At 53.9% G+C, this 23,509-nt stretch overlaps 4 protein-coding genes across 4 annotated transcripts; 2 read left to right on the plus strand and 2 right to left on the minus strand.

The window, feature by feature from the left end:
- Window positions 1–5,535: 5,535 nt before the first annotated feature.
- Window positions 5,536–6,479, plus strand: MIND_00177900 (uncharacterized protein; the record flags this gene model as incomplete). The annotated part of the gene is made up of 5 exons (XM_037358694.1): window positions 5,536–5,546; window positions 5,605–5,779; window positions 5,960–6,021; window positions 6,075–6,392; window positions 6,455–6,479. The coding sequence occupies 5 exons, from the start codon at window positions 5,536–5,538 to the stop codon at window positions 6,477–6,479; spliced, it is 591 nt and encodes a 196-aa protein (XP_037226604.1).
- Window positions 6,480–15,884: 9,405 nt separating this feature from the next.
- Window positions 15,885–16,989, plus strand: MIND_00178000 (uncharacterized protein). Its single transcript, XM_037358695.1, has 5 exons — window positions 15,885–16,111; window positions 16,162–16,284; window positions 16,348–16,417; window positions 16,473–16,678; window positions 16,725–16,989. The coding sequence occupies exons 1-5, from the start codon at window positions 16,060–16,062 to the stop codon at window positions 16,862–16,864; spliced, it is 591 nt and encodes a 196-aa protein (XP_037226605.1). The 5' UTR covers window positions 15,885–16,059; the 3' UTR covers window positions 16,865–16,989.
- Window positions 16,990–17,317: 328 nt separating this feature from the next.
- On the minus strand, window positions 17,318–19,847 carry MIND_00178100 (MFS domain-containing protein; the record flags this gene model as incomplete). The annotated part of the gene is made up of 16 exons (XM_037358696.1): window positions 17,318–17,492; window positions 17,542–17,587; window positions 17,633–17,769; window positions 17,826–17,884; window positions 17,933–17,979; window positions 18,025–18,045; window positions 18,096–18,251; window positions 18,298–18,460; window positions 18,504–18,685; window positions 18,734–18,964; window positions 19,012–19,107; window positions 19,154–19,226; window positions 19,280–19,540; window positions 19,586–19,592; window positions 19,668–19,673; window positions 19,729–19,847. The coding sequence occupies 16 exons, from the start codon at window positions 19,845–19,847 to the stop codon at window positions 17,318–17,320; spliced, it is 1,779 nt and encodes a 592-aa protein (XP_037226606.1).
- Window positions 19,848–21,958: 2,111 nt separating this feature from the next.
- On the minus strand, window positions 21,959–22,951 carry MIND_00178200 (DLH domain-containing protein; the record flags this gene model as incomplete). Its single annotated transcript, XM_037358697.1, has 7 exons — window positions 21,959–22,068; window positions 22,116–22,121; window positions 22,171–22,275; window positions 22,326–22,471; window positions 22,517–22,569; window positions 22,616–22,849; window positions 22,907–22,951. The coding sequence occupies 7 exons, from the start codon at window positions 22,949–22,951 to the stop codon at window positions 21,959–21,961; spliced, it is 699 nt and encodes a 232-aa protein (XP_037226607.1).
- Between the last annotated feature and the right edge of the window lie 558 nt (window positions 22,952–23,509).

Genomic DNA, 23,509 nt, shown 5'->3' on the forward strand with positions numbered 1-23,509 from the left:
GCTTCGCCTTGGTTATGACCGGAGGTATAATGGCGGGCCGTGGCGCATCTCGTCTGGTCCATCCCATGGAGGGAAGCGAGTTGTTTGAAGGGCTGGTTCATCTCGACGTGTTTGTGAGGCTCGAAATGGCTGATGATTTCGTGCGCTATTGTGCGATGGCTTTTGGATATCATCTGGTGTGTACTACATCGTACACTGCGATATTCCGTCTGTCCGCTGACCGCATGTGCCCCAGTTGATCACTCAGAACAAACGCACCAACAGCGCCGTTTACGAAACGCGAGTCCTGTGGCAACGTCAAAGACCTTCGAACTGGTTGAGACTTCACATCCATGTCTGTAAAATGGAAACACCTCGGGCAACGATTTTCAGATCATCGCTGACTAGCCACTTTGTGCATTATGATGGTCGGACGTTGACGATTCCCTATCGCTATTTGATGGAGGCCCGCTTGGCGCTCATAAACACTGCGTGCTGCGCCCTCTCGCATTCACTGATCACGGAGTTGATCGCGGAGGCCACCTCAGATGGCGTGGCAGTTATCCGTCTCTCGGAGGAACGCCGGACTCGCCCTTCAACTTTTGCGCTACAATCCACCTCCAGTCCATCGACTATGGTATTCGAGTACCTTGACCCTGTGTGGGGAAAAGAAGATCACGAATCGCTACCCGAGGTGGTTTGGAAGCTGTACGAACCTGCGGGACGATATACAGCTTTCGGGACACATGTGTTCTTCGTCAAAGCTCTGAGCTATCTGGATTGCTCTGGCGACGGTCCGGAATGGGCGGCGTTTGATAGCTACGTGGGTCCGCATTGACAGGGGGGGGGGAGGGAGTCGCGTAGCGCAGTGAGTGTCTGAGTTCATACCCATCGTCTGTCCTTATCTAGTAATGATTGGATCTTATAATGTATCGCTTACCTCGCACTGTCTGTTCCCAATATCTTGAGTTGGTGCGAAAACATTCTAATCTGGGCGTCAGGGTGTTCACCTGGCCGGATGCGTTCCGGCCTGTTGTGCAGCTTTTGAACTCATCCGACCCGACCTGTGTCACGTTAATCAGGGGTAACCATACTTGGCCATGACCCACTTGAAGGTGCTGTCGAAACTATCTGTCCGCAATCGAGTGAGTGCCACAATGTTGCCGAGATGAGGTTTGATAACTTACAGTATCTGGCTCAACGGGGACTAAATCGAACAGCTACGTTTGATGAGATGCAAAACTTATACGGCATCCTACCACAAAGAGATATGTGGCTCCGATTGATCCCTCTCACCATATTCTTCCTCAGCGACGATCGGTTCTTGCGTGCACATGAAGACGCAGAGGAAGCCATCGCCTGCAAGGCAGCTTCTTGGGCCATCGTAACCTCTCTTTGCCTGCTCGAGGTTTCTACTGTCGCTGGTGCTTGGATTGCCCCTGTCTGGACCCAATTGCATAAATGGCTCGAGTTCTTCGTGGACCAGAACCTTACCGTTTCGATAAACGGGCACATAGAAGATAGTCCCACCGTCTGCCTCGCTGCCTTGCGGCACTTCACAATCTTGCCCGACTTTCACTCCACGATGATGCTCTCCGAAGCCTGCGTTTTGGTGTTGTTAACCGGATGGAGGACTTGCTCCCAGCCAACAACGCGCTCGCGAGTCGTGTCTCAATACGCTATGCACAGCGTTTACCAAATGCTTCGGCCGTTGTCCGCTGCTGCCGAACTCCATTCCAATATGCTGTTGCAATATTGCGGATCGTCGATAAGAGCTGTTGCCGAATTCGCTGCTTGCACAATGCAGACGGTTACATTTGCTGGACTCGACACTGGCGCTTATTTCCGCATGTGGTCCGTTGCCCATTTCTGGGCTGCAATAGAATCCGCCGCGTCTGTACCGGCAATATCGCGTGGGTTCATCAAGTGGGGTTTGCTGTCGGAATTGGTACAGGCGATGCGCGTGCTTAACCACCTCCCACCGTCGGATAGTGCACATGCCGTCGGGGAGGAGTTGATTGGTTTCCTCACTCGCTTGGGATTGGTTGGCGGTGCGACGTCGTGGACACTAGCCGTGCAAGGCGGTGTCATTGAGCTGACCGCGCAATGGCTTCAACGTGTGGGTCGCGGCCACCATAATTTGCATGCGTTGGTCGATTTGTTGCTTTGCGGGCATATAGGTCGTTACCTATGGCACCCCCGCCTCGTACAGAGTATTTCCTCGCGTTTGCGCTCCATTCGTGAGGTGACGAGGCTAAATGTATTCCAAGAAGGAAAGCCTCAGGCTTTCGAGGAATGGGGGGTTCTATGGGATGCGATGGCGGGCCGCTGTCTGTCTTTGTTGGACGCGGACCCGAAGGCAGTTAGGCGAATGTGCAGCTTGGTATTTTGTACATCTTTGGCCGTCTTTAAGTTCTGACTACTGGCGTCTAGTGTGGACGTACCGGGGAGGGCAAATTGTTGAAGAGATGTGTTGCTTGTAAATCCACCTTTTTTTGCAACAAGCGTTGTCAGAAGAACGGGTGGGCGCAGCACAAGGGAGAGTGCTCGGCGCGTAGGAACAACCGAGAGAGTGTGTGAAATCTGTCACGAGATTGTCTGCTGACTGTTCGTAGAAGCGAAAGCTTTTGGGTTGACTGCATCGGTCCGTGCTTTTTTGCGCTGTGTCGCTCACGGGGACGCAACGGCTGTGTTGGATCGCCTCCGCCGTCAAGTTGCCATGGCTTTGGATCAACACTCGAGCGGAGATGTTGTATTGGTGTTCGACTATCGGCAGGTCGCGCCGTGCATCGAAGTGTTGGTAGCGGACCACTCTAAACCCTTGTTCGGGCTACAGCCTGGGTTTGTTCACGATTCGGGTTTCGTTGCTCGGAAAGCTGGTGTGGCGCTGGATTTTGTCATAATTCCAACCCAATTCGGAGAGTTCTACTGGGGATTGCTGCGTTACAACTCGGTGCAGATGGACCGGGCTTGGTGGGCATCCGTAGATGAGGCTAAGTGGGCTACGGTTTTTCACTGAAGTTTGTGTTTATAATAATACAAGTACTCGTGTTTGCCATTTATTGGCCTTATACCCAAGTAATATTATAATATCTATTCATCGGCCACAAACTACGTGTATGAAGTGCCAAACAAATAAAGTTTATAAAATCTGAATGCTTTGACTATTTGGACGTTGTGCGATGTGAGCCTGAGAAGTACTAGTGGGAATTGGGAATTGGGCGAGGCTAGGGAAGTAACACCGGAATCGCAGTGCAGCCACAAAAGATGTAAGTCGTAATCTGCAACGACAAGATGAGCAACAAGTAAACAAAGAAAGCAAGACACGTTATACCATGCACGTCTGGCGGTGATAGGCCGCGAAGTCGCCGACAGGTGCGCGCGATATGTTTTTGTTTTGTATCGCTGACTTGCCTGTGGTTTTGACGATGCTAACCAAACAGCAGAGTTAGTACTACCATAGACCTGCAGAATGCTGACATGCTCGATGGCGGGGCTTCGTTGCAAGTGCTGGAAGGCGATGTTGCCGCAAACAAAATTTTGTCGTTGTCGGCAAGGTGTGTTTCGTGTCGTCTTGCGGCGTTTAACTTGGACGATGCTGAGTTGTTTTAGTCCGCATTCGACAAGCCACTTGAGTCGGGTGTGGTATTGGGAAGCTGGCGTTGGCAACGTTGTTGCTGTCTTACGCAAGGTTCGTGGCAATTTGTCCATAATTTTGACGATACTAACAGCACATGTACACTTAGCGTTGTCCTCGGTATCGTAGGGTCAGATTACCCGATGGCGGGTTTCGCTGCGAGCAGCTGAAAGGCGCTGTTGAAGCAACAACACTCGTCCTCAGCAAGGAATCCACGTCAGCCAGCGTTTTACTGCCTGATGGACGAGCGCACCCATTTCGAGATCCTCTCTCTGTCCCTCCAAATGCTAGCCCTCTTTCACAGTCCAGCCACCATATCCCGTTGGCGTTTCCCCAGAATCCCCACCGGTACACGGTTTGCTCGTTGTCGAGATCGGCGCTGACCTCGTTATTTCTAGCTGCGATTTGAAGATTTTGGAAGGCGGCGGGGGCGGGAAATATGCTTCGGCAGGCGTTGTAACAGGTCAGCAAACGGCTAGATGTAGTAGTGAGCATTACAGGCCAGTGTAGATAGATTCGGCGCCTTGCCGTTGGGCTGGCAACTGCAGGTGAGGCTTGTGCCGTTCGGGGCCGCGCAGTTGGCGCGTCTTGAAGTGGGATGTGCTTCTGTGGCTCGGGGCTGCGTTGGGCGGACGCGCTGGGTCTGGAAGCGTGCGGAGATGGAGGAGGCCAGAGTGGTTCGTAAGCGGCACGTGCCTTCGGGTCACGGACCCGATCGGCCGGTGGGTCGCTTCCTCCCGCTCCTGAGCTGCCGTTGTTGGCGCTGCCCCTGCTGCTGAGGCAGGAGGTTGGTGGCACTGCCTAATATGGTATTGGTCAGTGCGTTGTTATTTCTTTTGAACATCGTTGTGCTTACCGCTCGTCACGGTTGTTCTTCTCCCACTGCCTTTCCTACCCCCTGGCACTGACCACATACACGCAACCTTCAAGCTCGAGCTGTTGCTCAAAGGTGAGCTTCACATCCTTGCTATTGTATTGGATGCTTGCCTCGCTGGCGCCGTTCTCCTCCTCCAAAAAACCGTCATCACCGCTGTCCCCCGGAACTTTGGTTCGTCCCTGGCCATTTGCCGACCCCAAGCTAGAGGAGAAGGTAAGTCCAATTTGTTCATCCAGAAGATGTCTGCTTACCTTGCATAGGCCATCGTCCTCCATTCGTAAGCCTTCCAGGTAATGTCGTAGTCGTTTTTGGCCTTTGACTTGTACTTATGTACCGACCGACAGCGCTCGAGCTGGATACGCGCCTTCCGCGCTCTTGCCCCAAAATCAGCTCCACATTCTAGATCTGGCTGTTGAATGCTGACCTTATCACAGCCCCGTTCTCGCGCTGTTTCTTCCCCATACGACCGTTATAGGCATCGTCCGTGGTCCCTTCGCCAAACTTAAGCTAGAGGAGGAGTTAGGTCTAACCAGTTCATTCGAAAACACGTCTGCTCACTTTGCATAGGCCTCCGTTTCCCGGATCGCCTCCACTATCTTTCGCAGACCTTCAAGCAAGCCAAGTTAGTATTCGCAGCCCTTGACTTGTGTTCACCGGCCAGCCGCGCTCGCTTGTCCGCGCCTTCTCGCAGACTCATATCCACGACCCCACTCATTCATGTCTGTTCCTTCCGCATACCGTTTCCCTCCTCATCGTTACTATTGACCAAGGACAGGATGGTCGTCGAGTGATTGTCCTGCTCGGCGTTGAGCCAGGCGTAAAAACTGGGCCACTAGTCAGCCAACGGTGCGGGTGACGTATAGAATATCACCATTCACGCCTGCTGACCGTCCCTACACAGTCGCGCTCGACAACGTCTACAAGAACTTGACAGTTAGCAACAGACGCGCTATGGGCGGACGACAAACGCACCTTCCTCCACCCTCCCCGCCATCGAGATGCTCACCCTCGTTCACAGCCTGGCCGCCCCATCCCGCTCGCGATGCCCAAATGGTGGGTGTCCTAGGCCTGCTCGTTTTCGAGATTGCGCTGACAAATCTTTGCTTTCAAGCGTTGATTTAGCGGGCTCTGAAGGCGGTGGGGCCGGAAAGCGTGGCTCAGGAAGTGCCAGAGCCGCTCTGCAAACGGCTGGACGGAGTCCTAGTGGCATGCTGGATACAGATTCCGCGTCTTGCCCGTTGAGCGGTGGCCCGGCAAGCGATCGAGCGCGGCCTGTTGCGGGGGCCGTTCGCGGCCGTGCATTCAGCGCTGTTTGAAGCGGGAGGCCGTCATGTGGCCCGGGGCAGCGGGCGGGTCCGAGTCGGGGAAGTGAGAGGACCAGAGAGAGTTGATAAGCGACACGTGCCGTCGGGTCACGGGCCCGACTGGCCGGTCGTCGCTTATCCGAGTCCTTCACCACCACCCAGCGCGTTAGTCGTCGTCGTTGGCGCTGCCCGCGCGTGTCGAAGACCGCTGTTGTTGGCAACGGGTGCGCGCTGACGCGTCCCTCTACTTGCCAGTCTCTTACTCACCGTTTTACAGGCCGGTCACCCGGTGGTGGACGTGGGTGAACGGACCACTGCTGACTCCCCAAGCTCGCCCGCTTGAGGTGAGTGCTACAGGTCTGCTGCACTATCTCCCGGTCTCACCACTCCGTCATTATCGCAGTCTTCTGGCGTTCGTGGCTGTCCTCACTGCTCCCAACCCCGTCTTTGAATCTAAAGGAACTTACCAGCGCTCGATCACTACGACAAGACCGCGCGAACGCGCTGGCGGGCTGCGTGCCCGCTTTGCTTATGCCAACTTCCTTGGGGTTTGGCGGGAGCGAATAGCGGTGCGGTTCTCCCTCTCTTGTCCAAGGTGCGCCGTCATCCGTTCGCGTTGTTAAGGATACTGACCGACAGTGTTGGTATTGTCCTCAGCCGCTACAACGACGGGACCTGCTAGATGGGGGCTTGGTCGCGCGCGAGGCCAAGGTGTGTAGCTGTGTTATGCGCGACAGCGTTCGGTGACGACAAATGTCATTATGTACATTCCCCCATTCTCTCCGAGTCCTCCATCCACATGCTCCACCATATCCCGCTCACGATTCCTCCATGGTGCGTGTTCTGCTCGTTCTCCAGATCGGCGTTGACAGCCTCGTTGTTTCTAGCTGTGATTTGGTGAAAAAGCTGATTCCCTTGCTCTGTACAGCTGTTCTGTGCAGTTCATCTACACTATTCTACAGATGTGGAATATATGTGCTCCAGTTGACGTCAACAAAGGCCTGTGGGGGAAGGGAGCGCAGCGTAGACAAGGGTAAGCCAATCAAAATGACCCGGGCCACGCAGTAAAGCGCGATATCGATTGGGACCAGCACCTGCCGCAATGTCAGTGCACAACGCAACAGCAGACTTTGTCTCCCGTAGTACGGCGTTTCACACGGGTCATTATGTTCAAACGGGTCGATATATCCTATTGGTCGCGTCCACAGGAACCATATCAAGTGAACAGGAAGGGCGGTGATGAGCACGGTCGACACGCGCCACAGCCACTGCTCAATTATCGATGGGAAGATAGCAACCCAAGCGAGGAAAATTGAAATGGAATGCTCCGAACAGGGAACCGCAGAGATACTGCGCCGACGTTGTGTATATCAGCTCTTTGCTAAAGGTTGAGCCTGAGGAAGTCGTTGGCCGTGTATCCCCCCTCCAGAAAGTCGGCACGTGGGTAGCAAAGCGAGGTGGGATGTCGTAGTAGTTGAGTACAAGATAGCGTAAAAGCGGTTGGTACCAGTGTTCGCCTTGCACTTTATCGGTCGCTGAATGAGTATCAGGACCGCCATAAGAAATGCGCAGCGGAATAGGGATGGGGTCCCGCACGTCAAGCGGCTTGCCGATCCAGAGCAGGCACGTAACCGCATTGAGAGCTGCAAACGCAAGTGTCGTAACTTCCAGCTCGGTGAGCGGGAGACGCTGCATGTGACGGGCGATGACTGCAGAATGAACCACAGCCCTTAAACAGCGCGATTCCTTTCGAAAATACATCGCCCTTGCTCTTGTCTTCCAGAGCTGCAGAACCCGCATTCGAAACGACATGGCGGCGCGGAGACCAGGAGCAATGACAGGGCTAAAAACGAGTGTCAGTGGAGAGAGCTGGGCGGTATGGCGAGGTACGCACTCGTTACCTTGCCGCGCGTTGAATAAGCATCCAGCGCCCATCGCGGACAGACACGGGGGAGTTGGGAGCGCAATCTTGGGAGGCTGAGGTCCTCGAGCAGTCCGGGGCAGTTTTCGATGGTGAATGTGGCGCTCAAGGTCGGAAGATTAGGGCGGGATGTGTGTTTCGAGGCGCTAAGTGCGGAGCCCGGTGGGCGGGCCATCTGCAAAGGCGGATGGGAATGAGGCCAGACAGGGAAGGAACGAGTATTTGCGCACCCGAATCGGCCCAAGGTATCTACCGCGATGTGTCCCACAAGCAGCGGACGGACGCTGGGGTTCGTGGTTTGAGGGGGAGGAAACGAGAGGTTGATGAGTCGACTCATGAGGGAGAAGAAGGAAGGTGCGTGTGTGACCACTGTCAACTTGAAACTCTCTCAGGCTCCAGGACTCAGTTTCGATTCACCAAGGAACAGCGATGGGCCTGGAAGAAAATGAATGGCGCTACTAGGTCCATCGTAGAGTACTTACTGTTGGGCCGAGAATGCTTACTCTTCATCCTTTAAGATATGCAACCATCCGAGTCTTGACGATAGTCTCTCCCCTTTTGGGTTCTTTCCTTCTTTAGACTACACGTCGATACAGAACGAGGAATATCGTTGATTCACAATGCAGAGTACATTATGGGGAATAGTCCGACAAGCTACAAACTGTCGCTCCTGGGCTACGCAAGTAGATGTAAGCGCTTGTAGCACGTATCCCAAAAGCGACCCATAATCGTCCGGAGAATAGACTGTAGATTGGTTGAGCCGCCAGAGAACATCGTCCTCCATCGCATAGCAGTGTGGGCAGGCTAGCCCGCTTGGTTGGACCCAGAGAACCGCGACAATGGGCACGAAACGACCGCGGAGGTCGAACGTGGTGCCAAAGCGCGTTCGAAAACCTTGACAATCCTGAGCGTACATGCACAGGCATGTGTAGATACGCATTTTCGAGTGGTCGTAGCTTGCAGTATGGATGGAAACCCAATTCCGGTCTAAGTGCGGTCGCTGTCGAAAACGGCATTGACGAAGACCTTCTGGACCATCGCGGCGCCCAGAAAGGATTATGTGGCACAAATGGCGTGTAAGGCACCACGGGATCCACTCGATAGAGGCGTAGGTAATGCAGGAGGAGGGATTCAAAGTCGGATGTGGGAAGCGTGACGGTGACGCATGTGACCTTCGGAGGAGACGACAAAAAAGTCGTGAAAGCGGGGTCGACTCCGTAAATGGCGGGAGCAGCAGGAGCTGGCGCTCGCGTAGATGTGGAGGAGCGAGATGCTGTCGTGGAAGGAGGGAGTATGGCATTGGTTTGGCGAAAGTGGGCGAAAATAGTGTTCCGGCACATATGTGTCAAGAAAGACAGTCGCCAGAGTGCAGACAGGGTAGAAGAGGTGTTGGGATAATGTGCAGGCGATGTTAGGCCAACGCTGTTACATGCGGGTATAACGCTTTCCAGCCCGACTGAGCATAAAATGAGTGTACCCTTCGCTGCTCGAAGAACGAGAAGACACACCGATTTGAGCCGTTTCATACAGAGCTCATCTTCACCCTCCCCAGCTCAAGCGGCAACTCGTTTCAGAGTCGTTGTCGTGGGACTTGCGAGTGTTGCGAGCAGCCCAATGCTCGCGGAGTAATGTCCTTGCCGAGTTGTGGTTGTCTAACGGAAATTGGAGGGCATCTGCAGATAAGAAAACGTTAACAATGCAGAGGACGACAAGAGGATGCTTTAACGCACCAGAAAGACCAGCGACTGGCTGACTCGTCATGGCAAACGAGGTTGTTGGCCTTGAATAGCTTGCGCATTTGGTGGTCGACACAGTCGTGCCATACAGCATCAGGTTCGCTGCCGCTCACTCAGAAACCGGACGACAAATGAGCATAATAGCGCACCACAAAGACCAATCTTTCCTTCTTCTTCCCGCTCGCTCTGCTGTTACTCTTTGCTCCCAGAGGTCGGGGCGGTACGCATCATCGCCTAGCGGAGGAAGGTCAGTCGGACTTCGCCCCAGTCGGCCGTTAAAACGCACTAAGAGACGCCCGCGCAGACGTCTAGTACGCCAAACACGAAGACGGCAGGCGCCAAAGGTCCGTCCCAACAGCAGTGCTTTCCCCCGAGCATTGCAGACGACAGTGGCAAGGCGGGTGGAAGTCAAGACGAAGAAGGATTGACGGGTGACGCAACGTGACCGGCCCGTCTTTCCTTTCGCTCCATAACCATCATGACAACCTGTTTTCTTTGTTCGTTCCACCCGGAGGCTCTTGGCCTGCCTTCTACGTCTGAAATCGAACAGCTCGACTCTATCACTCGCTCAAACCATCCAACTCCTGTGGATATTCCCAGCAAACTGAGTGCTGCGTCTGCGACCATTGCCATCTACGACGCTCATCTTGCTCGACTGGAGGAACTGGTCTGGGCAGCTACCGAAGAACGAGCGCGGGTTGTCCACTATGCCTCCCGGTGCAAGAGCCTCCTCACAGCGCATATCCGCCGGCTCCCAACAGAGATTCTTGCGTCCATCTTCGAATTGACTGTACTGATGTCGCGTGCCGATATGTACCACACTGTGGAGGAAATCAAGGACTCTGATGTAGCATTGCGGAACCTGATCAGTCCCAACCTCCGTTCTCTTATGCAGGTCAGCTCATGTTCGCGAGCAGCACTTGCCGAGCAGCCGAAGTTTTTAATCTCCTTGTCAAGGTTTGCTCGCACTGGCGGGAGGTGGCATTATCGACGCAAAGTCTTTGGAGCCAGCTTATACTCGACGGGCCGATCTTGACCAGCTCACCAGTACCCTCGCAAAAAGCCTTCCATTTGACCCAGACAGCTTTAGCCAGGGGTGGTCAATATCCGCTGGTACTGCAGCTCAGGGCTATGTCTGCCGGTTGGGCAGCATACAGTGAAGATCAAGAAGCTCCTCGTGCGCTAGAACTTGTTGTGAAGCATGCGGGACGATGGAAGGATGTCACACTGGACTTTGACAACGAGACAGTTTCGCTGCTTGCTCCAGTTCACCACCATCTGGACTGTTTGGAATCTCTGGATTTCCGTATCTTTCAGCCGTTGTCCCATTCCCATACCATCGACTGTTTCTCCGATGCTCCTCGATTGGGGAGTGTGGTATTCTGTGGACGTGCGATGGACTTGTCAATGTTCAGGCTGCCGTGGAACCAGTTCCGACAATTTTCTTTTGCCACCAACCTTCCCTTCCCTCCCTCCGACTTGCGCTTTCTCCCCTTACAGAGCCTTTCATCTCATTGTGCATTGTTCCTCAACTTGTTTCTCGAGCAAAATGACGATGCCAACCTGACAGCAGTGACGCCCCAACCAGTGCTGAGCTGGTCGCTCAAACTTCATTTCCGGGCAATGGTCGGCGATGCACAAGCCACTCATAGTCTGGGGCGCGTCCTAGCTTTCCTTGTGTTTCCCAAGGTTGTGCAGTTGATACTGGGATCTAATAATCCCGAAAATCCAAGCCATCTATGCTGGAACCAAATCGAATTCTGCACTCTCATCGGACGCTCGAATATGGGACAACGCCTGACTTGTCTCATCATCACCCTACCTTTGAGGGCGTCTGAGCTTTGTGATATTCTTGCTCGGCTTGACTCGTTAGAGGACCTGTACACCTACACCACGGAGAGTCCGCCGCCCCTCGTAACCGACGAGCTGCTGAACCGGCTCACCGTCGATGTAGATCCAGACCGGATGCTGGTTCCTAAGCTTGGTTTCAAGGCTTATTCGAGATCTCCGGCCGCTTTGCGTTTACGGACCACGCTTTGAAGGAATTCACCCACAGCAGAATGTTGCATGTTAATGCAGTGCCCTTCTCGTATTTCTTCAATCTTGCTCTATTCCACTATCAAGGAATTCAATGTCCGCTGGGTGACGAGCTTCAAGCCCAACTGCGACAATGGGACGAAGATGGTGAGTTAGCCCTTGTAATAGAAGGGTCCTTCTTTCTTGAATAGGTGATATACATACATCTCTTGTTTCGCTACAGTGGTGAAAAAGCATTGCGAATCGAATACGAGCTCGAGATACATGCAGGAGAAGTGGAATAAAAGAAGGCGGGAATGATGCTATTGAAGGAGAAAGGCGCGACGGGGTTGGTGCCAGATGCGGTGCAGGAAGGAGTGAAGATGGAGAACACATCGTTGTTCCTCCTGCCTTCGTTTTGCTCTCCCTGAACAACAGCAACCCAGCCACCGGAGCGCTTGACTTCCGCATCGACCTTTTCCCTCTTCATCTTATTCATTGTCGAATCCCACTCCTCCACCCGTTAGGCTCCTAGCCCAAATGTCGTCTGCGAGTTGCTGCCGGCCATGAAGGAACGCAGCAGCGGCGCGAGAAGTTGCCCGAGAAGATGACGGTTGGTTGGTTGATCAGCGAGGTTGCCACATCGTCTCCGCGACGTGCACCGGTTACACCCGCGAGACGGAAGCAGGAGGAACTAGGATGGGTGTTGACGCGGCAGAGGTTGACGATGAGGATAGTGGGCAGTATAACGATTCGCAAGAGGTCTAGCGAGGTCTTGTCGCAAACGGAGGCGGAAAAGAGCTGAAAACTCTGGTTAGTACTTGACAAGGTTCGGGCTTGAGAGGGACACACACACCTGTAGACTCCAATTCCAGATTCCGCCTCCCTTGTCCTCTACACGTGTCGCCGCTCGAAGCGCTTGAGCTTGTACTGAGAGCGACGCAAGTGCTTATAGTGGGGTCCTCAGGATATTTGTTGTCTATGGGTAGGAGTAGCTTGAGCTGAAGTCTTTTCAGTCAGAGAAAGCGCGCACCGATTGCGAGACTGCGCGTCGACACTCAACATCGACATCTTGCTCTTGTCTGCATCGTTGACCGCGAAGACCACGGCTAGTGCCTCGCGCTAGGATGTCGTATATGACCGCAGAAGAGCGGAGCCCGTTATCGAGACCGCAACTGGCGGGACCATGAAGTCGGGAAGAGAGAAACGCGTGCATGTCACACACCCGCTTCTTGTTTCCCGACCTCGATGATCCCGCCGGCCTCAAACTTGTCAGGCCCTCCAACGAACATGCCGGGTACCTGCCCTTCTCCACCAAGTATTCAAACTGCTCACGCTATGTTGGCGAACGGAGCAACGTGCGTCTTCGCGCGCATTGGCTTGTGTTTATCTCCTGACTTTTGGCATAGCGATGAAGGGCTCTACTCTCGCGCTACCGTGTAGTAACTCGAAAGCAGCTCATAACGACAACCGAGAAGCTCCGTCGGGACACGACACTGGCCTGCAGTCTTGGGATGGTTCTCAGGGGAAAACGGAATATCAGTCGTGCTAGCGTTAGCGTATGCATATCGGTGCGCGAAAGTCATGCTTCTCTCCCCCCAACGTCGTTGCTGACGGTCTTCCTCAACAGGCTCTCATCTCCTTGGCTTGACTTTTCAGTCGCAAATAGAGAATGCTTAGGACCTGTTGTTCTTACTGGACATGCCCCGAATATCGCTTACTGTCGAGAGAAGAGAGCAGGCGTTGTCGGGGCCTCTTTTTAACCACCCATCTTCCACCCATTCACCAAATACTCAAGTTATCCCCGCTATCAATGGCATATATACCCCTCGATAGTTCTTCCAGCTCGCGATTCTCCGCAGTTTTGAAGCTGGCCCGACGGCGGAATTGCGCGCTTTGGCTAAGTGTCGTCGCATTGCTTGCGCTGGCCACACGATACAGGCGTCTTCTTCCAATTTATCTGTTCAACGGAGTCCCAATGGCCAATCACTCTTATTGTTGCTCGACAACGCCGCCGCGTTTGAAGGTACGATTTCTTTTTACCTCAGCTTTCATGTCTGAAGTGTCGTTTAGCTACAACGACGACAATATCCACCCCAAAGCAACATAATAGTCACCCCTTCCTTCACCACCAGCTCCCCTTTTTCCTCGTCGGAGCCTGCACCACCCGCACGACCAACTCAAAATTTTGTCCGGATTTGGCAAGTCACGTGCGCCTCGCCGTCCGCAGAGAGTGCGACATATCTCCTCCAGCACCGCAGCTATCGCTCTAGCGAGCGTATATCCTTGTATACCATGCTATTCGACTTCTACATAATTCTTTCAGCTCCGCCATTCGAGGGGGAAGACCGCCGTTGAGGGTGTTTTGCTTGCGGCGGTCGTGTGGCGGGATGGCCAATAGTTCTCTATCTAATGTCGACGTACGCGTCGGGCGAGGTAATTCAGGTTGACGGGGCACTTGGGAGATGGTATGTTTCAGGCGTTCTGAAGGATTAGCATATGTGTGAGGAGTTACTTGCCCCGTCCGACTCTACTTACACTTCAGCAGGACGAAGAAATCCTTTGTTAGGCTGCCTCTTCTCCGGTCCCTTCCTTCCTTGCCCGTTGGCTTCGCTCGTCCGCGCAAGGAGAGCGGGATGGCCGACCCATATATAGCAATCCTTCTCATCATCGCGCGACAAGTACATTCAAAGGTATGATCTTCTTTTTACTTCAATTTTCCTGTCTGAAGCGTCTTCGAGAATAGTTACAAGGGCAACAACACAATATCATACTTTCATGCTTATCCGTTATCCGTTTGCTCCTCCGCCTCCCCGTCAGGGCTTGCACTACCCAAGGACCACCCACAAGACCGACTCGAAATTTTGTCCGCATATGGCAAGTCACGTGCCCTCCGCCATTCGAAAAGACTGCAGCATATCTTCCCTGACACCAAAGCTGTCGCTCTATAGAGCGCATCTTCTCGTGCCCATACCGCTCCCGTTCTACCCAATTCTTTATGCCCCGCAACTCAAGGCCCAAGACCGCCGTCGAGCACGTTTTCCCGTGCCGCTTTATATATGGGGCACGACGGCGTTTCTCCTTCGAGAGGGTGAAATCCGGGCAGTACCGGGCTCTTCAGTCCTTGACAGAGGGCAATGACCTTAGAGAATATGTCGCCTTTACTACGATCATCTGCCCGCCCTTCGATATATAGGCCTTGGGCCTTCGTCCTCCACTCAAACCCGATTTCATTCGTAAGCCTTCCAGGTAATGTCGTAGTCGTTTTTGGCCTTTGGCTTGTACTTACCGACCGACAGCGCTCGAGCTGGACACGCGCCTTCCGCGCTCTTGCCCCAAAATCAGCTCCACATTCTAGATCTGGCTGTTGAATGCTGACCTTATCACAGCCCCGTTCTCGCGCTGTTTCTTCCCCATACGACCGTTATAGGCATTGTCCGTGGTCCCTTCTCCAAATCCAAGCTGGAGGAGGAGTTAGGTCCCATCAGTTCATTCGAGAATGTGTATACTTACTTGGCATAGGCCTCGTTTCCTGGATCGCCTCCGCTATCGTTCGCAGACCTTCAAGCTAAGTTAGTACGCGTTTTAGCCCTTGACTTGTACTCACCGGCCAACAGCGCTCGCTTGTCCGCGCCTTCTCGCAGACTCAAATCCACGACCCACTCATTCATGTCTGTTCCCTCCGCATACCTTTTCCCTCCTCCGAGTCGGCGTTGAGCTAGGCGTCAAAACGAGACCACTATCCAGCAAAAGGACACAGATGATGCATATAATCTCACCATTCGCGCCTGCTGACCGTTCGACAACGTCTACAAGAACCTGACAGTTAGCAACAGACGCGCTATGGGCGGACGACAAACGCACCGTCCTCAACCCTCTCCTCCCCGCCATCCGCATGCTGACCCGCGTCTCCAGCATCCAAGTTGCGGCCTTGTGCCCGCTGGCGATTCCAAAGATGGTGCGTGTTCTCCTCGTTCTCAGGCTCGAGATTGGCGCTGACGTCGTCGGTCTTTCTAGTGTTCATTTTGCGGGTTTAAAGGCAGCGAGGGCGGCAGACGCAGTTCGGCAGGCATTGGAGCGGTTCGGCAAACGGTAGGCGGGAGTCCATGACTTAGCTGTGTAGAGCAGACAGCTGACTCGGATTCGGCCGCTTGGCGTTGAGCGGTGGCCCGGCAAGCGAGCGCGGGGCCGTTCGCGGCCATGCAGGCGGCGCTCTTTGAAGCGGGAGGCGGCCATGTGGCCCGGGGCAGCGGGCGGGTCCGAGTCGGGGAAGTGAGAGGACCGGAGAGAGTTGATAAGCGACACGTGTCATCGGGTCACGGGCCCGACCGGCCGGTCGTCGCTTACCCTTCTGACTTCACCACCACCAGTTGTCGTTGTCGTCGGCGCTGCCCGCGTGCATCAGCGTCTGCGCATGGTCTTTGAGACGACCGCTACTTTGGGCAATGCGTGCGCGCTGATACCTTCCGATGGCCCGTCCCGGGCCCCGGGTACTCACAACTTGAAGTAGATATATATCGAGTTATTCTCGCGATGAGTACTTACCCGTCTTAGCGCCCGTCGTCCACCGCCCTTCTCACACCCATATCATGCTCTCCCCCAAGACCTCCAGCCCTTCACTGTCCCCACGACTCTACCGTCGTGAGCGCCACAACTTGAAGGCTACGAGTAGATTAACCACATTCTACTAGATGTCGCGCGCGCCCTGGCGGTGTGGTATATCCTATGCACCGTCTCGGGGCAGCTGCCCATCCTTTTCACAATTGCTCGCCATGGCAAAGCCGTCGACGACACATATGTGAACACGCATCTCGGTCCGTCCTCCGACATTCCCGAATCCCCCGCCCGCACTGGCAAACCCTGACACTGTCTCCCAGCCGTGCCATTGGTATTCACGATTCTCACCCCCATCTACGCATCATGCCTCGTCTATGCAATAACCCTGTGGTATGCCCACCGCATCTGCATCATGATCGCCCTTCTTTTACTACCCCGCTCACAGGATTCGCCCCGCCGAGCGCCCCGACCCGCTGCAGTTCGGCACCATCAACGTCCACGTGTGCCTCTGGCTCTGCTGCGGCGTCGTCCCCGGCCTGTGGCCCCTCTTCCGCGCGCCGTCAGAAGACATGCAGCAGTGCATCAAGCAGTGGCCGTGGTGTCTTGTCCTGCTGCAGCGCAACCTCGCTCCGGCAGCCATCTGGATTGCCTGTGGGGCCTGTTTTTCTACCGCGAACTGCTGCTGAGCCCCTCTCAGTGCTATGCGCGTCGATAGGCAGCTACCAGCCGGGAACGGAGTATTATTTGTTGCCTGCGTGGCGATATTACTCGGGGGGAAGGGAAACGGACGGCGACGCAGTGGACAAGACCAAGGTCTTTGGAAAGCAGGTCGATTGATAGGGAGACGGAGAGGTAGGAAGACAGTGAGGCATTACAGGTGTGGTCGTGGGGGTAGCGAAAGATTAGGCCACGGTCCGTGCGATACGCGTCGACGTTTGGCGTTGTTTTGTGTCAAAGACTAAGTAGTCTGAATCTGACTCGGAATCTTTAGCTTCAGCGCCATAAAAGCATTCTGCACAAGACGGTCAGCATGGAAACACGCTGCGAGTAGACCCCTGAGCGCGCGCTGTCGCCTGACGCTCCCAGAATACCACATCTAACCTCGTCTTTGTCATTTGAATTGGGGGCGTTCATACCCTGCGTCTTTCGCGCCAGATATGTGCAAACCTGAAAAATATCAACCCCTTTGATTCTATGTGGGTCATAATCCATTATTTTCAGCAAGCTCCATCACCATCGCACGCAGCCCCATCTCCTCCTCAAGCTGCGAAGAACCCATATCAGCATCGGTCAAGCTGCAAAGCAACAACGTGCCTCTCTCCGCCTGACGCGGTCCTCTCTTCCTGCGTCCCCGCCAAACACGCGGTCCATATCTTCGAGCGTCACGCCCGCTGTTTCCGGCACCGTATAGGTGGCCCACAGATAGGCCACGAAGCACGCTGTGGCGAATGTGAGGAACGTCCCGCTGGAGAAGTTGTCAGTAGACGGTGATGTCGGCAGAAGAAAGGGCAGACGCAGGTGAGTATTCCATCATGATTGGTGTTACGAGCCCGATGAAGACTGAAGCAGGTCATGAGACGCAACACGGTAGACAGAATGACGGACAGTTGTTGCTCCAGTTGGAGGCAGTTGATAGAGCCACTCCACGGCCGCGCACCGACAGCGGGAAGACCTCGCTCGGGAGGACCCATCCAATGGGTCCAAACGAGACGCCATATGCAAACGTAAATGTATAGATTGCACTGGGAAAGTTTTCAGAGGGGCTGAGGCGGAAACGAAAGAAAGCCATGGCCCATACGCAACAGCGGCCCATGCGGCTATTGCATGCGAGCTCCAGTCCGATTGGACTTGCATTACCTGGTCGGCAGTCAGCATTATATAAGAGAAAGGAAGTTCAGCACTGACGAGGACGGCAATGATAAGATGAGAGGCCGCCATAAACGAGCTACCACCTTTTTCGCGTTAACTACATGGATAGGGGACGATGCAGAAGTAACCTCTTAACAAAGGCTTGCGTCCTGATTGCAGGGTCAACAGGATATATAAACAGAGCAAAAGAGACAATTACCAACTCGGTCGATATATATGACAGCGGGTCCAACAGCAATGAACTGGACAATTCCAATTCCCCCAGAAACAATCAGCGAGATAGTTTCGCCTTTGAGACCAATACTCTTCACAAGAGTGGGACCATAATAGAGTAATGCATTGATTCCGCTCCATTCTAAGAGTCATATCAGTGGAGAGACGCAAAAGAAACTGTAGCTTGCGTTGGAAGAACATCATAAGAACCCCCACCAGCGTGCGCGGGCGGTATTTCTTGGAGAACAACTGCCGCCACGCCGAAAACTCGTTCTGGGCACCAGGTTTGGGCGAATCCGAGTTGGATTGGGAAATCAAGGCTGCTTCGACACGCATTTCGAGAAGCTCGATCTAGAGCCAGGTCAGCGACAGACCTCAAGAAGCAAGATAAAACCTTTGTGAGCACGTCATCGCGACCACGCAGCTTGACCAAACTGGCTTCTGCTTCGTCATATTTGCCTTTCAGCACAAGCAATCTAGGCGAAGCGGGAAGAAGGAACAACGCCCCGAAAGCTAGAAGGACTCCGGGGCCGATTTGGACACCAAGCGGAATCCTCCATGACGCCGAACCTGGGACTGGCGGAGAAATTGAGTATGGAGTCAAATGAAACGACCACCACATACTATTTCGCGTGAAGAACCCAATCCAGAATCCGACAACGACTCCAAGGACGATCGAGAATTGTTCGAGCGCAATGAGCGAGCCGCGTACTTCGGGTGGACTGATTTCCGATATATAAAGTGGTGAAAGCATGCTTAGAGCGCCGACACCAATGCCGCCAATAGCGCGACCAATGAAAAGGTCTGCGAGTGTTCGCGCAAATGTTTGGAAGAGCGCGCCAATGTTGAATATGACTAGCGACGATATGAAGTTAGACGGACGGAGGTTACCGTGGACATACCACAGGCAATGAAGATGGAATGTCGGCGGGAGTATCTATCGGCCAAAACTCCGAACGTGAGAGCACCAATAAGGGCGCCCAGTTCCAGGACAGCCGCTGAAAACAGTGAGGGTTGGTCATGAGCGAAAGGTAGAGCACACACTGAGCGCGCCTTTCTGCAGCGGTGTTATTGGCCATCGGCCCACAAAGTCCTCCATTACAAGTACATTGGCAATCTAGAGAGAAGGAGAGTTAAGAGATGTGTATGAAGCAGAACGTTAGGACACACCACACCCTGGTCATACCCAAAGCTCAGTCCGCCTATGGACGCAAAGACCGCACACAAGAACGCGTAGTAGTTGTGCCACAGTCCAATCAGGCCGGGAGGGCCATAACTGTAAGTGTACGAGGAGTCTTCAGCGACTTTCAATCCAGAATCCGCGTTCGTTTGAAGGGAAGGGAGCAGGCGGCTATGTGCTGTGATTTCCTCGTCGGATTCGCGGGGGAGAAGAACGGGGTCGTCATTGGGAAGGGGTGCATAGTTGCTTGGCTGGAAAGAGTCAATGTAGGTTGATATAAATGAGCCGTTGCTCACCATAGAGCTGGGATTATAAGATCGTAGCGTTGCTTGAGCTGGCTGTCGAGGAAACGGAACGGGTTGCTGGCCGCGGTATTACAGAGTGCTGAGTACAATGTTAGGCGGGTCCGTTGTGAATGAAGGGAGAGAGGGAGACACACGATAGAGAAGAGAGGAGTCGTGAAAGCAGCAGGAAGACAGTGTATGGCGGTGTGACCAATTGTGACCCGAAAATATCAGGGGTTCTTTCCTCCAGCCACGACGCATGTTCTTCTGGCATGAAGATGGCCCAAATGCTCATAACTCCCTCGTATCTCACTCACAATCACCGCTCTTGCCTCGTATGTCTGCTACCCGTCCGACTCTTTTCGCCTTGCTTTGCCCATTTGGCGTCGGTTGGCGCTGAAGCGCCGGTCCTTCAAGTTGCTCGGCGTAAGACGTGTATTGCGAGACCGGGAAGGGCTAGAACGAGGCTATAACCAGTGCAGGATATGGTTCGGTTGGCCAAAAGGTGTGTAACTTTTTGGTCTCTCCCGCACTCATTTGCTAACTTTTCTGTAGCGGCAAGCTTTCTCAGATATGCCTCAGACTAGAAAGCGGACATAAGAAGCTTCTTCCCACAACACACCATTGACGATGAGATGGCCCTTCCCACCATTTCGCCACCTTGCTGGTTGCTGCGTTAGAGCACCACCCGTATCGGGTCTTTGGTATGTTTTCCAGTCGCTGACCGTATACACAGACTAACCCATGCCTGCCAGCTGATTTTTTCGAGACGGTACTATCGATGACGATAGTTCGGGAGCAAAGCTTCCCTCTTCACGCTCACCATGGAGTTTCGCTAGTGGGCCTACTAAGCCATAGCCGGGTAACGAAGTCGGTGAGTTGGGTCGTATCGTAACTGGCGAGTTCTCATAAGTCGTACAGATTTTCCCGCAGGCTCTCGTTTGTTTTTCGACAAATTTGCGCAGTTCTCCGTCGACGGCCCACGGCTGCCTCGCGTTAGGTGAGTGCTATCCACTCCTGCAGTATCTCGCGCTCACCTTCTCCTTCATAAGCTCCTTGTTGTCGACGATGAAGAGCATGCACTACTCTTCCCCACTCGACAGAGTCCCCGACTCCAGCCCAACAATCAGCACTCCTTAATCTGAAGCTGCTCGCCCTCACCGCAGTCACCACAGCACTCTATCACAGCGCTCTACGACGGCAAATTCTCGCCCGCAAATACGAGTATTGTCTCATTGCGCTCGCGCGCGTGTCAAGTTTGGTTGTCCCGTCTCCGTCCGGCGGGTTGTGTCAGCGTTGTGCGGCCGTTGGCACTCCTGAATGGGGCGTGTTGCGCGCGAAGAACGCACTGTTCTCGTGATATATCCAAGTTGTCAAGGTAGTTCGTCGCGTCATGTTGTTTGAGGACACTGACTCACCTTCTTTACTTGAAGGTCGTGCAGGAGCTGCAGGATCTGTCGCCGAAGACAATCCCGAAGTAGTCTTCAAGACACTGTTGTTGTCAAGCGAGCAAATGGTAAGCAGGTACCGTCCAAGTCAAGGAGCCGCACTTATCTTTGTGTATTAGTAGCTCGCTCGCGACTCTTTCAAGTTCGTCAAGCTACAAGTAAATGTCTTTCGTCTCGCTTCACGCATGCTTACCATTTAATAGCATTCTAACAGACGGTTAGTGGTGTTAAATCCTCAACAAGTCCAATATACTCACCTTTACTGCCGATAGCAGTTCATTAGTCTGCACTATCCTGTTCGCTCCCGTCCTTTCGCTGACCTTGATTTCCAGCGTGCTCGACGAGATGACGCTGTTGTTGCCGTCCTTGCTCAACAAGGTAAGTGTCTCGCTGCCAAGCTGAACAACACTGACTGTGCTGGACAGCGCTGTCGTCGCAGACAGTGCCGAAACGATAGAAGATCGTGGCGCTCCAGTGTCTCACCGCAATTGCTCCCTTTTCAAAGCCGTCGTTCTCGCCCGCCGTCAACGTTCATGACGAGAACTAAAGAAGGGCCGCTGACCAGCGCATACCGGCAGGAGAAGACAGCGTCCGTTGTGCATTGAATCATTGTCCATTAAACTAAGTAGTAGTCAGAGGAACTACTTATATTCGTTGTCCTGAGTACCTACAGCCTACTTACCCGTAGTATCTCACCTCTTGTGCGTCGGCCTCTGCGGGCTACCATGCGACGAAAAACTCGATATCAAGCCTAAATAACTTCGCAAGGAGATAGGAAGATAATCAGCTGACAACTAATAATATGTCGAGGGAGAATAAATAGGTCTTGCCTTTACATATTTAGCTCAAATCCTTGCCCGCGCGGCCAGCAGCTGCAACAGTGTGATAAACCACATTGATTCCATCCTGACGACACACATAATCCCCAACAGCCCTTCTACGCAGGAATAGTCCTGTTGAACCAATCCACCGCCTGCTGGAACGCCTTCTCGAACGCCTCCTTGACCTCGGGGTACTGCAGCGCGGGCCGCGCGCCAAATCCATGCGCTGGAAAGCGTCAGTGCGATTCAGCATGCGGCATCGTCTCGCCTTACCAGTCCCTAACGACACAGTCAACAGAGAGAACGAGGACGTAAAAACGCCACGCACCAGGGTACACCTTGATTTCGTACTCCACATACGTGTCCTTCCCCTCCCGCGCCTTGTACAGCGCCTCGATCTGGTCCAGCCGCGCTTTCGAGATGGCGAAATCGTCTAGAAACATGTTAGCGTTTTGTCAGAACGCTGCTCCATAACAGTCTGACCTTCCGCCGCGATCCAGGCAGTCGGCGCCTTTATACCGAGAATTTGCGCGTCTTTGGGCGGGGACGGGTGGGCGATGACGATGCTGCTGAAGAGCGCGGGGTGTTGCGAGCCGAGAATGAGGGACACGCCGCCACCGAAGCAGTAACTTGGGCCATGAGACGAGTGTCGGACTCCAGAAGTAGCAACGCACCCAATAGCCCCCAGTTTCTCGTACTTCTTCGATTCCTGCAGCTTGTTGATGAACTAGAAACGCATGAGCTTGGTAGTGAGAAGGCGGAAGGCGACGCACCGTAAGTGCCCGTGCAGCGCCCTGGGGTGGTCGGTTGCGGATGAGCGCGAAAAGGCTCGGCAACACCTTGAAGAAGAGCTTCACGTATCCCAAGAGGCCAGCTTTGAGCCCCGCCCTCTGCGGGATGGCGGACATCTGCTCTGGCGTCACGGGCGAGCGGCCCGCAAAGAGGTCGGGCACGTAGACATCGCATTCGAGCGATTTGGCAAAGTTGTCCGCGATGATGCGCGCGTTCTACCAAAGGCCATGCTGTCAGTCATGGTTAGAGCAGCAACAAGAATGGAGACGGACGTTCAGCGGCAGCCCAAATATGTCCGTCAGCAGGATGATTGCCATAGACCAATTACTTAGAGGTCGAACGAAGGAGCAGGCTTGGATGCTTGGAGAATGATTGGCGTTACAAATGGAGACAGCGCAGCATGATAAGGACCTTCTCGAGAAGGCTATAAAGGCAAACTTCTTCCGGCGCGTTTTGGTGCCAACAGGATCCAGAGTGGGTGAGCCAACCAGAGCATTCGTGACGCGCGCGCGTGCAAGTAGGTAGCGGCCACAGCATTAGTGCATCGTGGGCCCCCGGCCCGCTTGAGAAAGATTGGTTGGCGAAACCGGAGGGAAGCAGTATTTCTCAGCCGTCATCGTCGCAGAAGACAGAGATCGGCCCGAACATGTGACCACACCGGTCTTCTTCTCCACTTCCACCACGACAACCATGGCTGACTCTATCGCCTGCGATGACTGTAGCCGCAGCTAGGGGTCTACCCGCAACAGGCGGCGCCAAACGTACTACATCGTTGGAGGAGGCGGGTGGGTGGGAGTTTGGGAGCGCTGGTGGGCGTGAAAGTGCGTGTGTCTTTATTTTCCTCGTCAACGAGGTCCCCAAGCTGACAAACATGC

The sequence above is a fragment of the Mycena indigotica genome, assembly GCF_014461135.1.
Source record: "Mycena indigotica strain 171206Taipei chromosome Unknown Mind.scaff0001, whole genome shotgun sequence".
NCBI lineage: Eukaryota > Fungi > Basidiomycota > Agaricomycetes > Agaricales > Mycenaceae > Mycena > Mycena indigotica.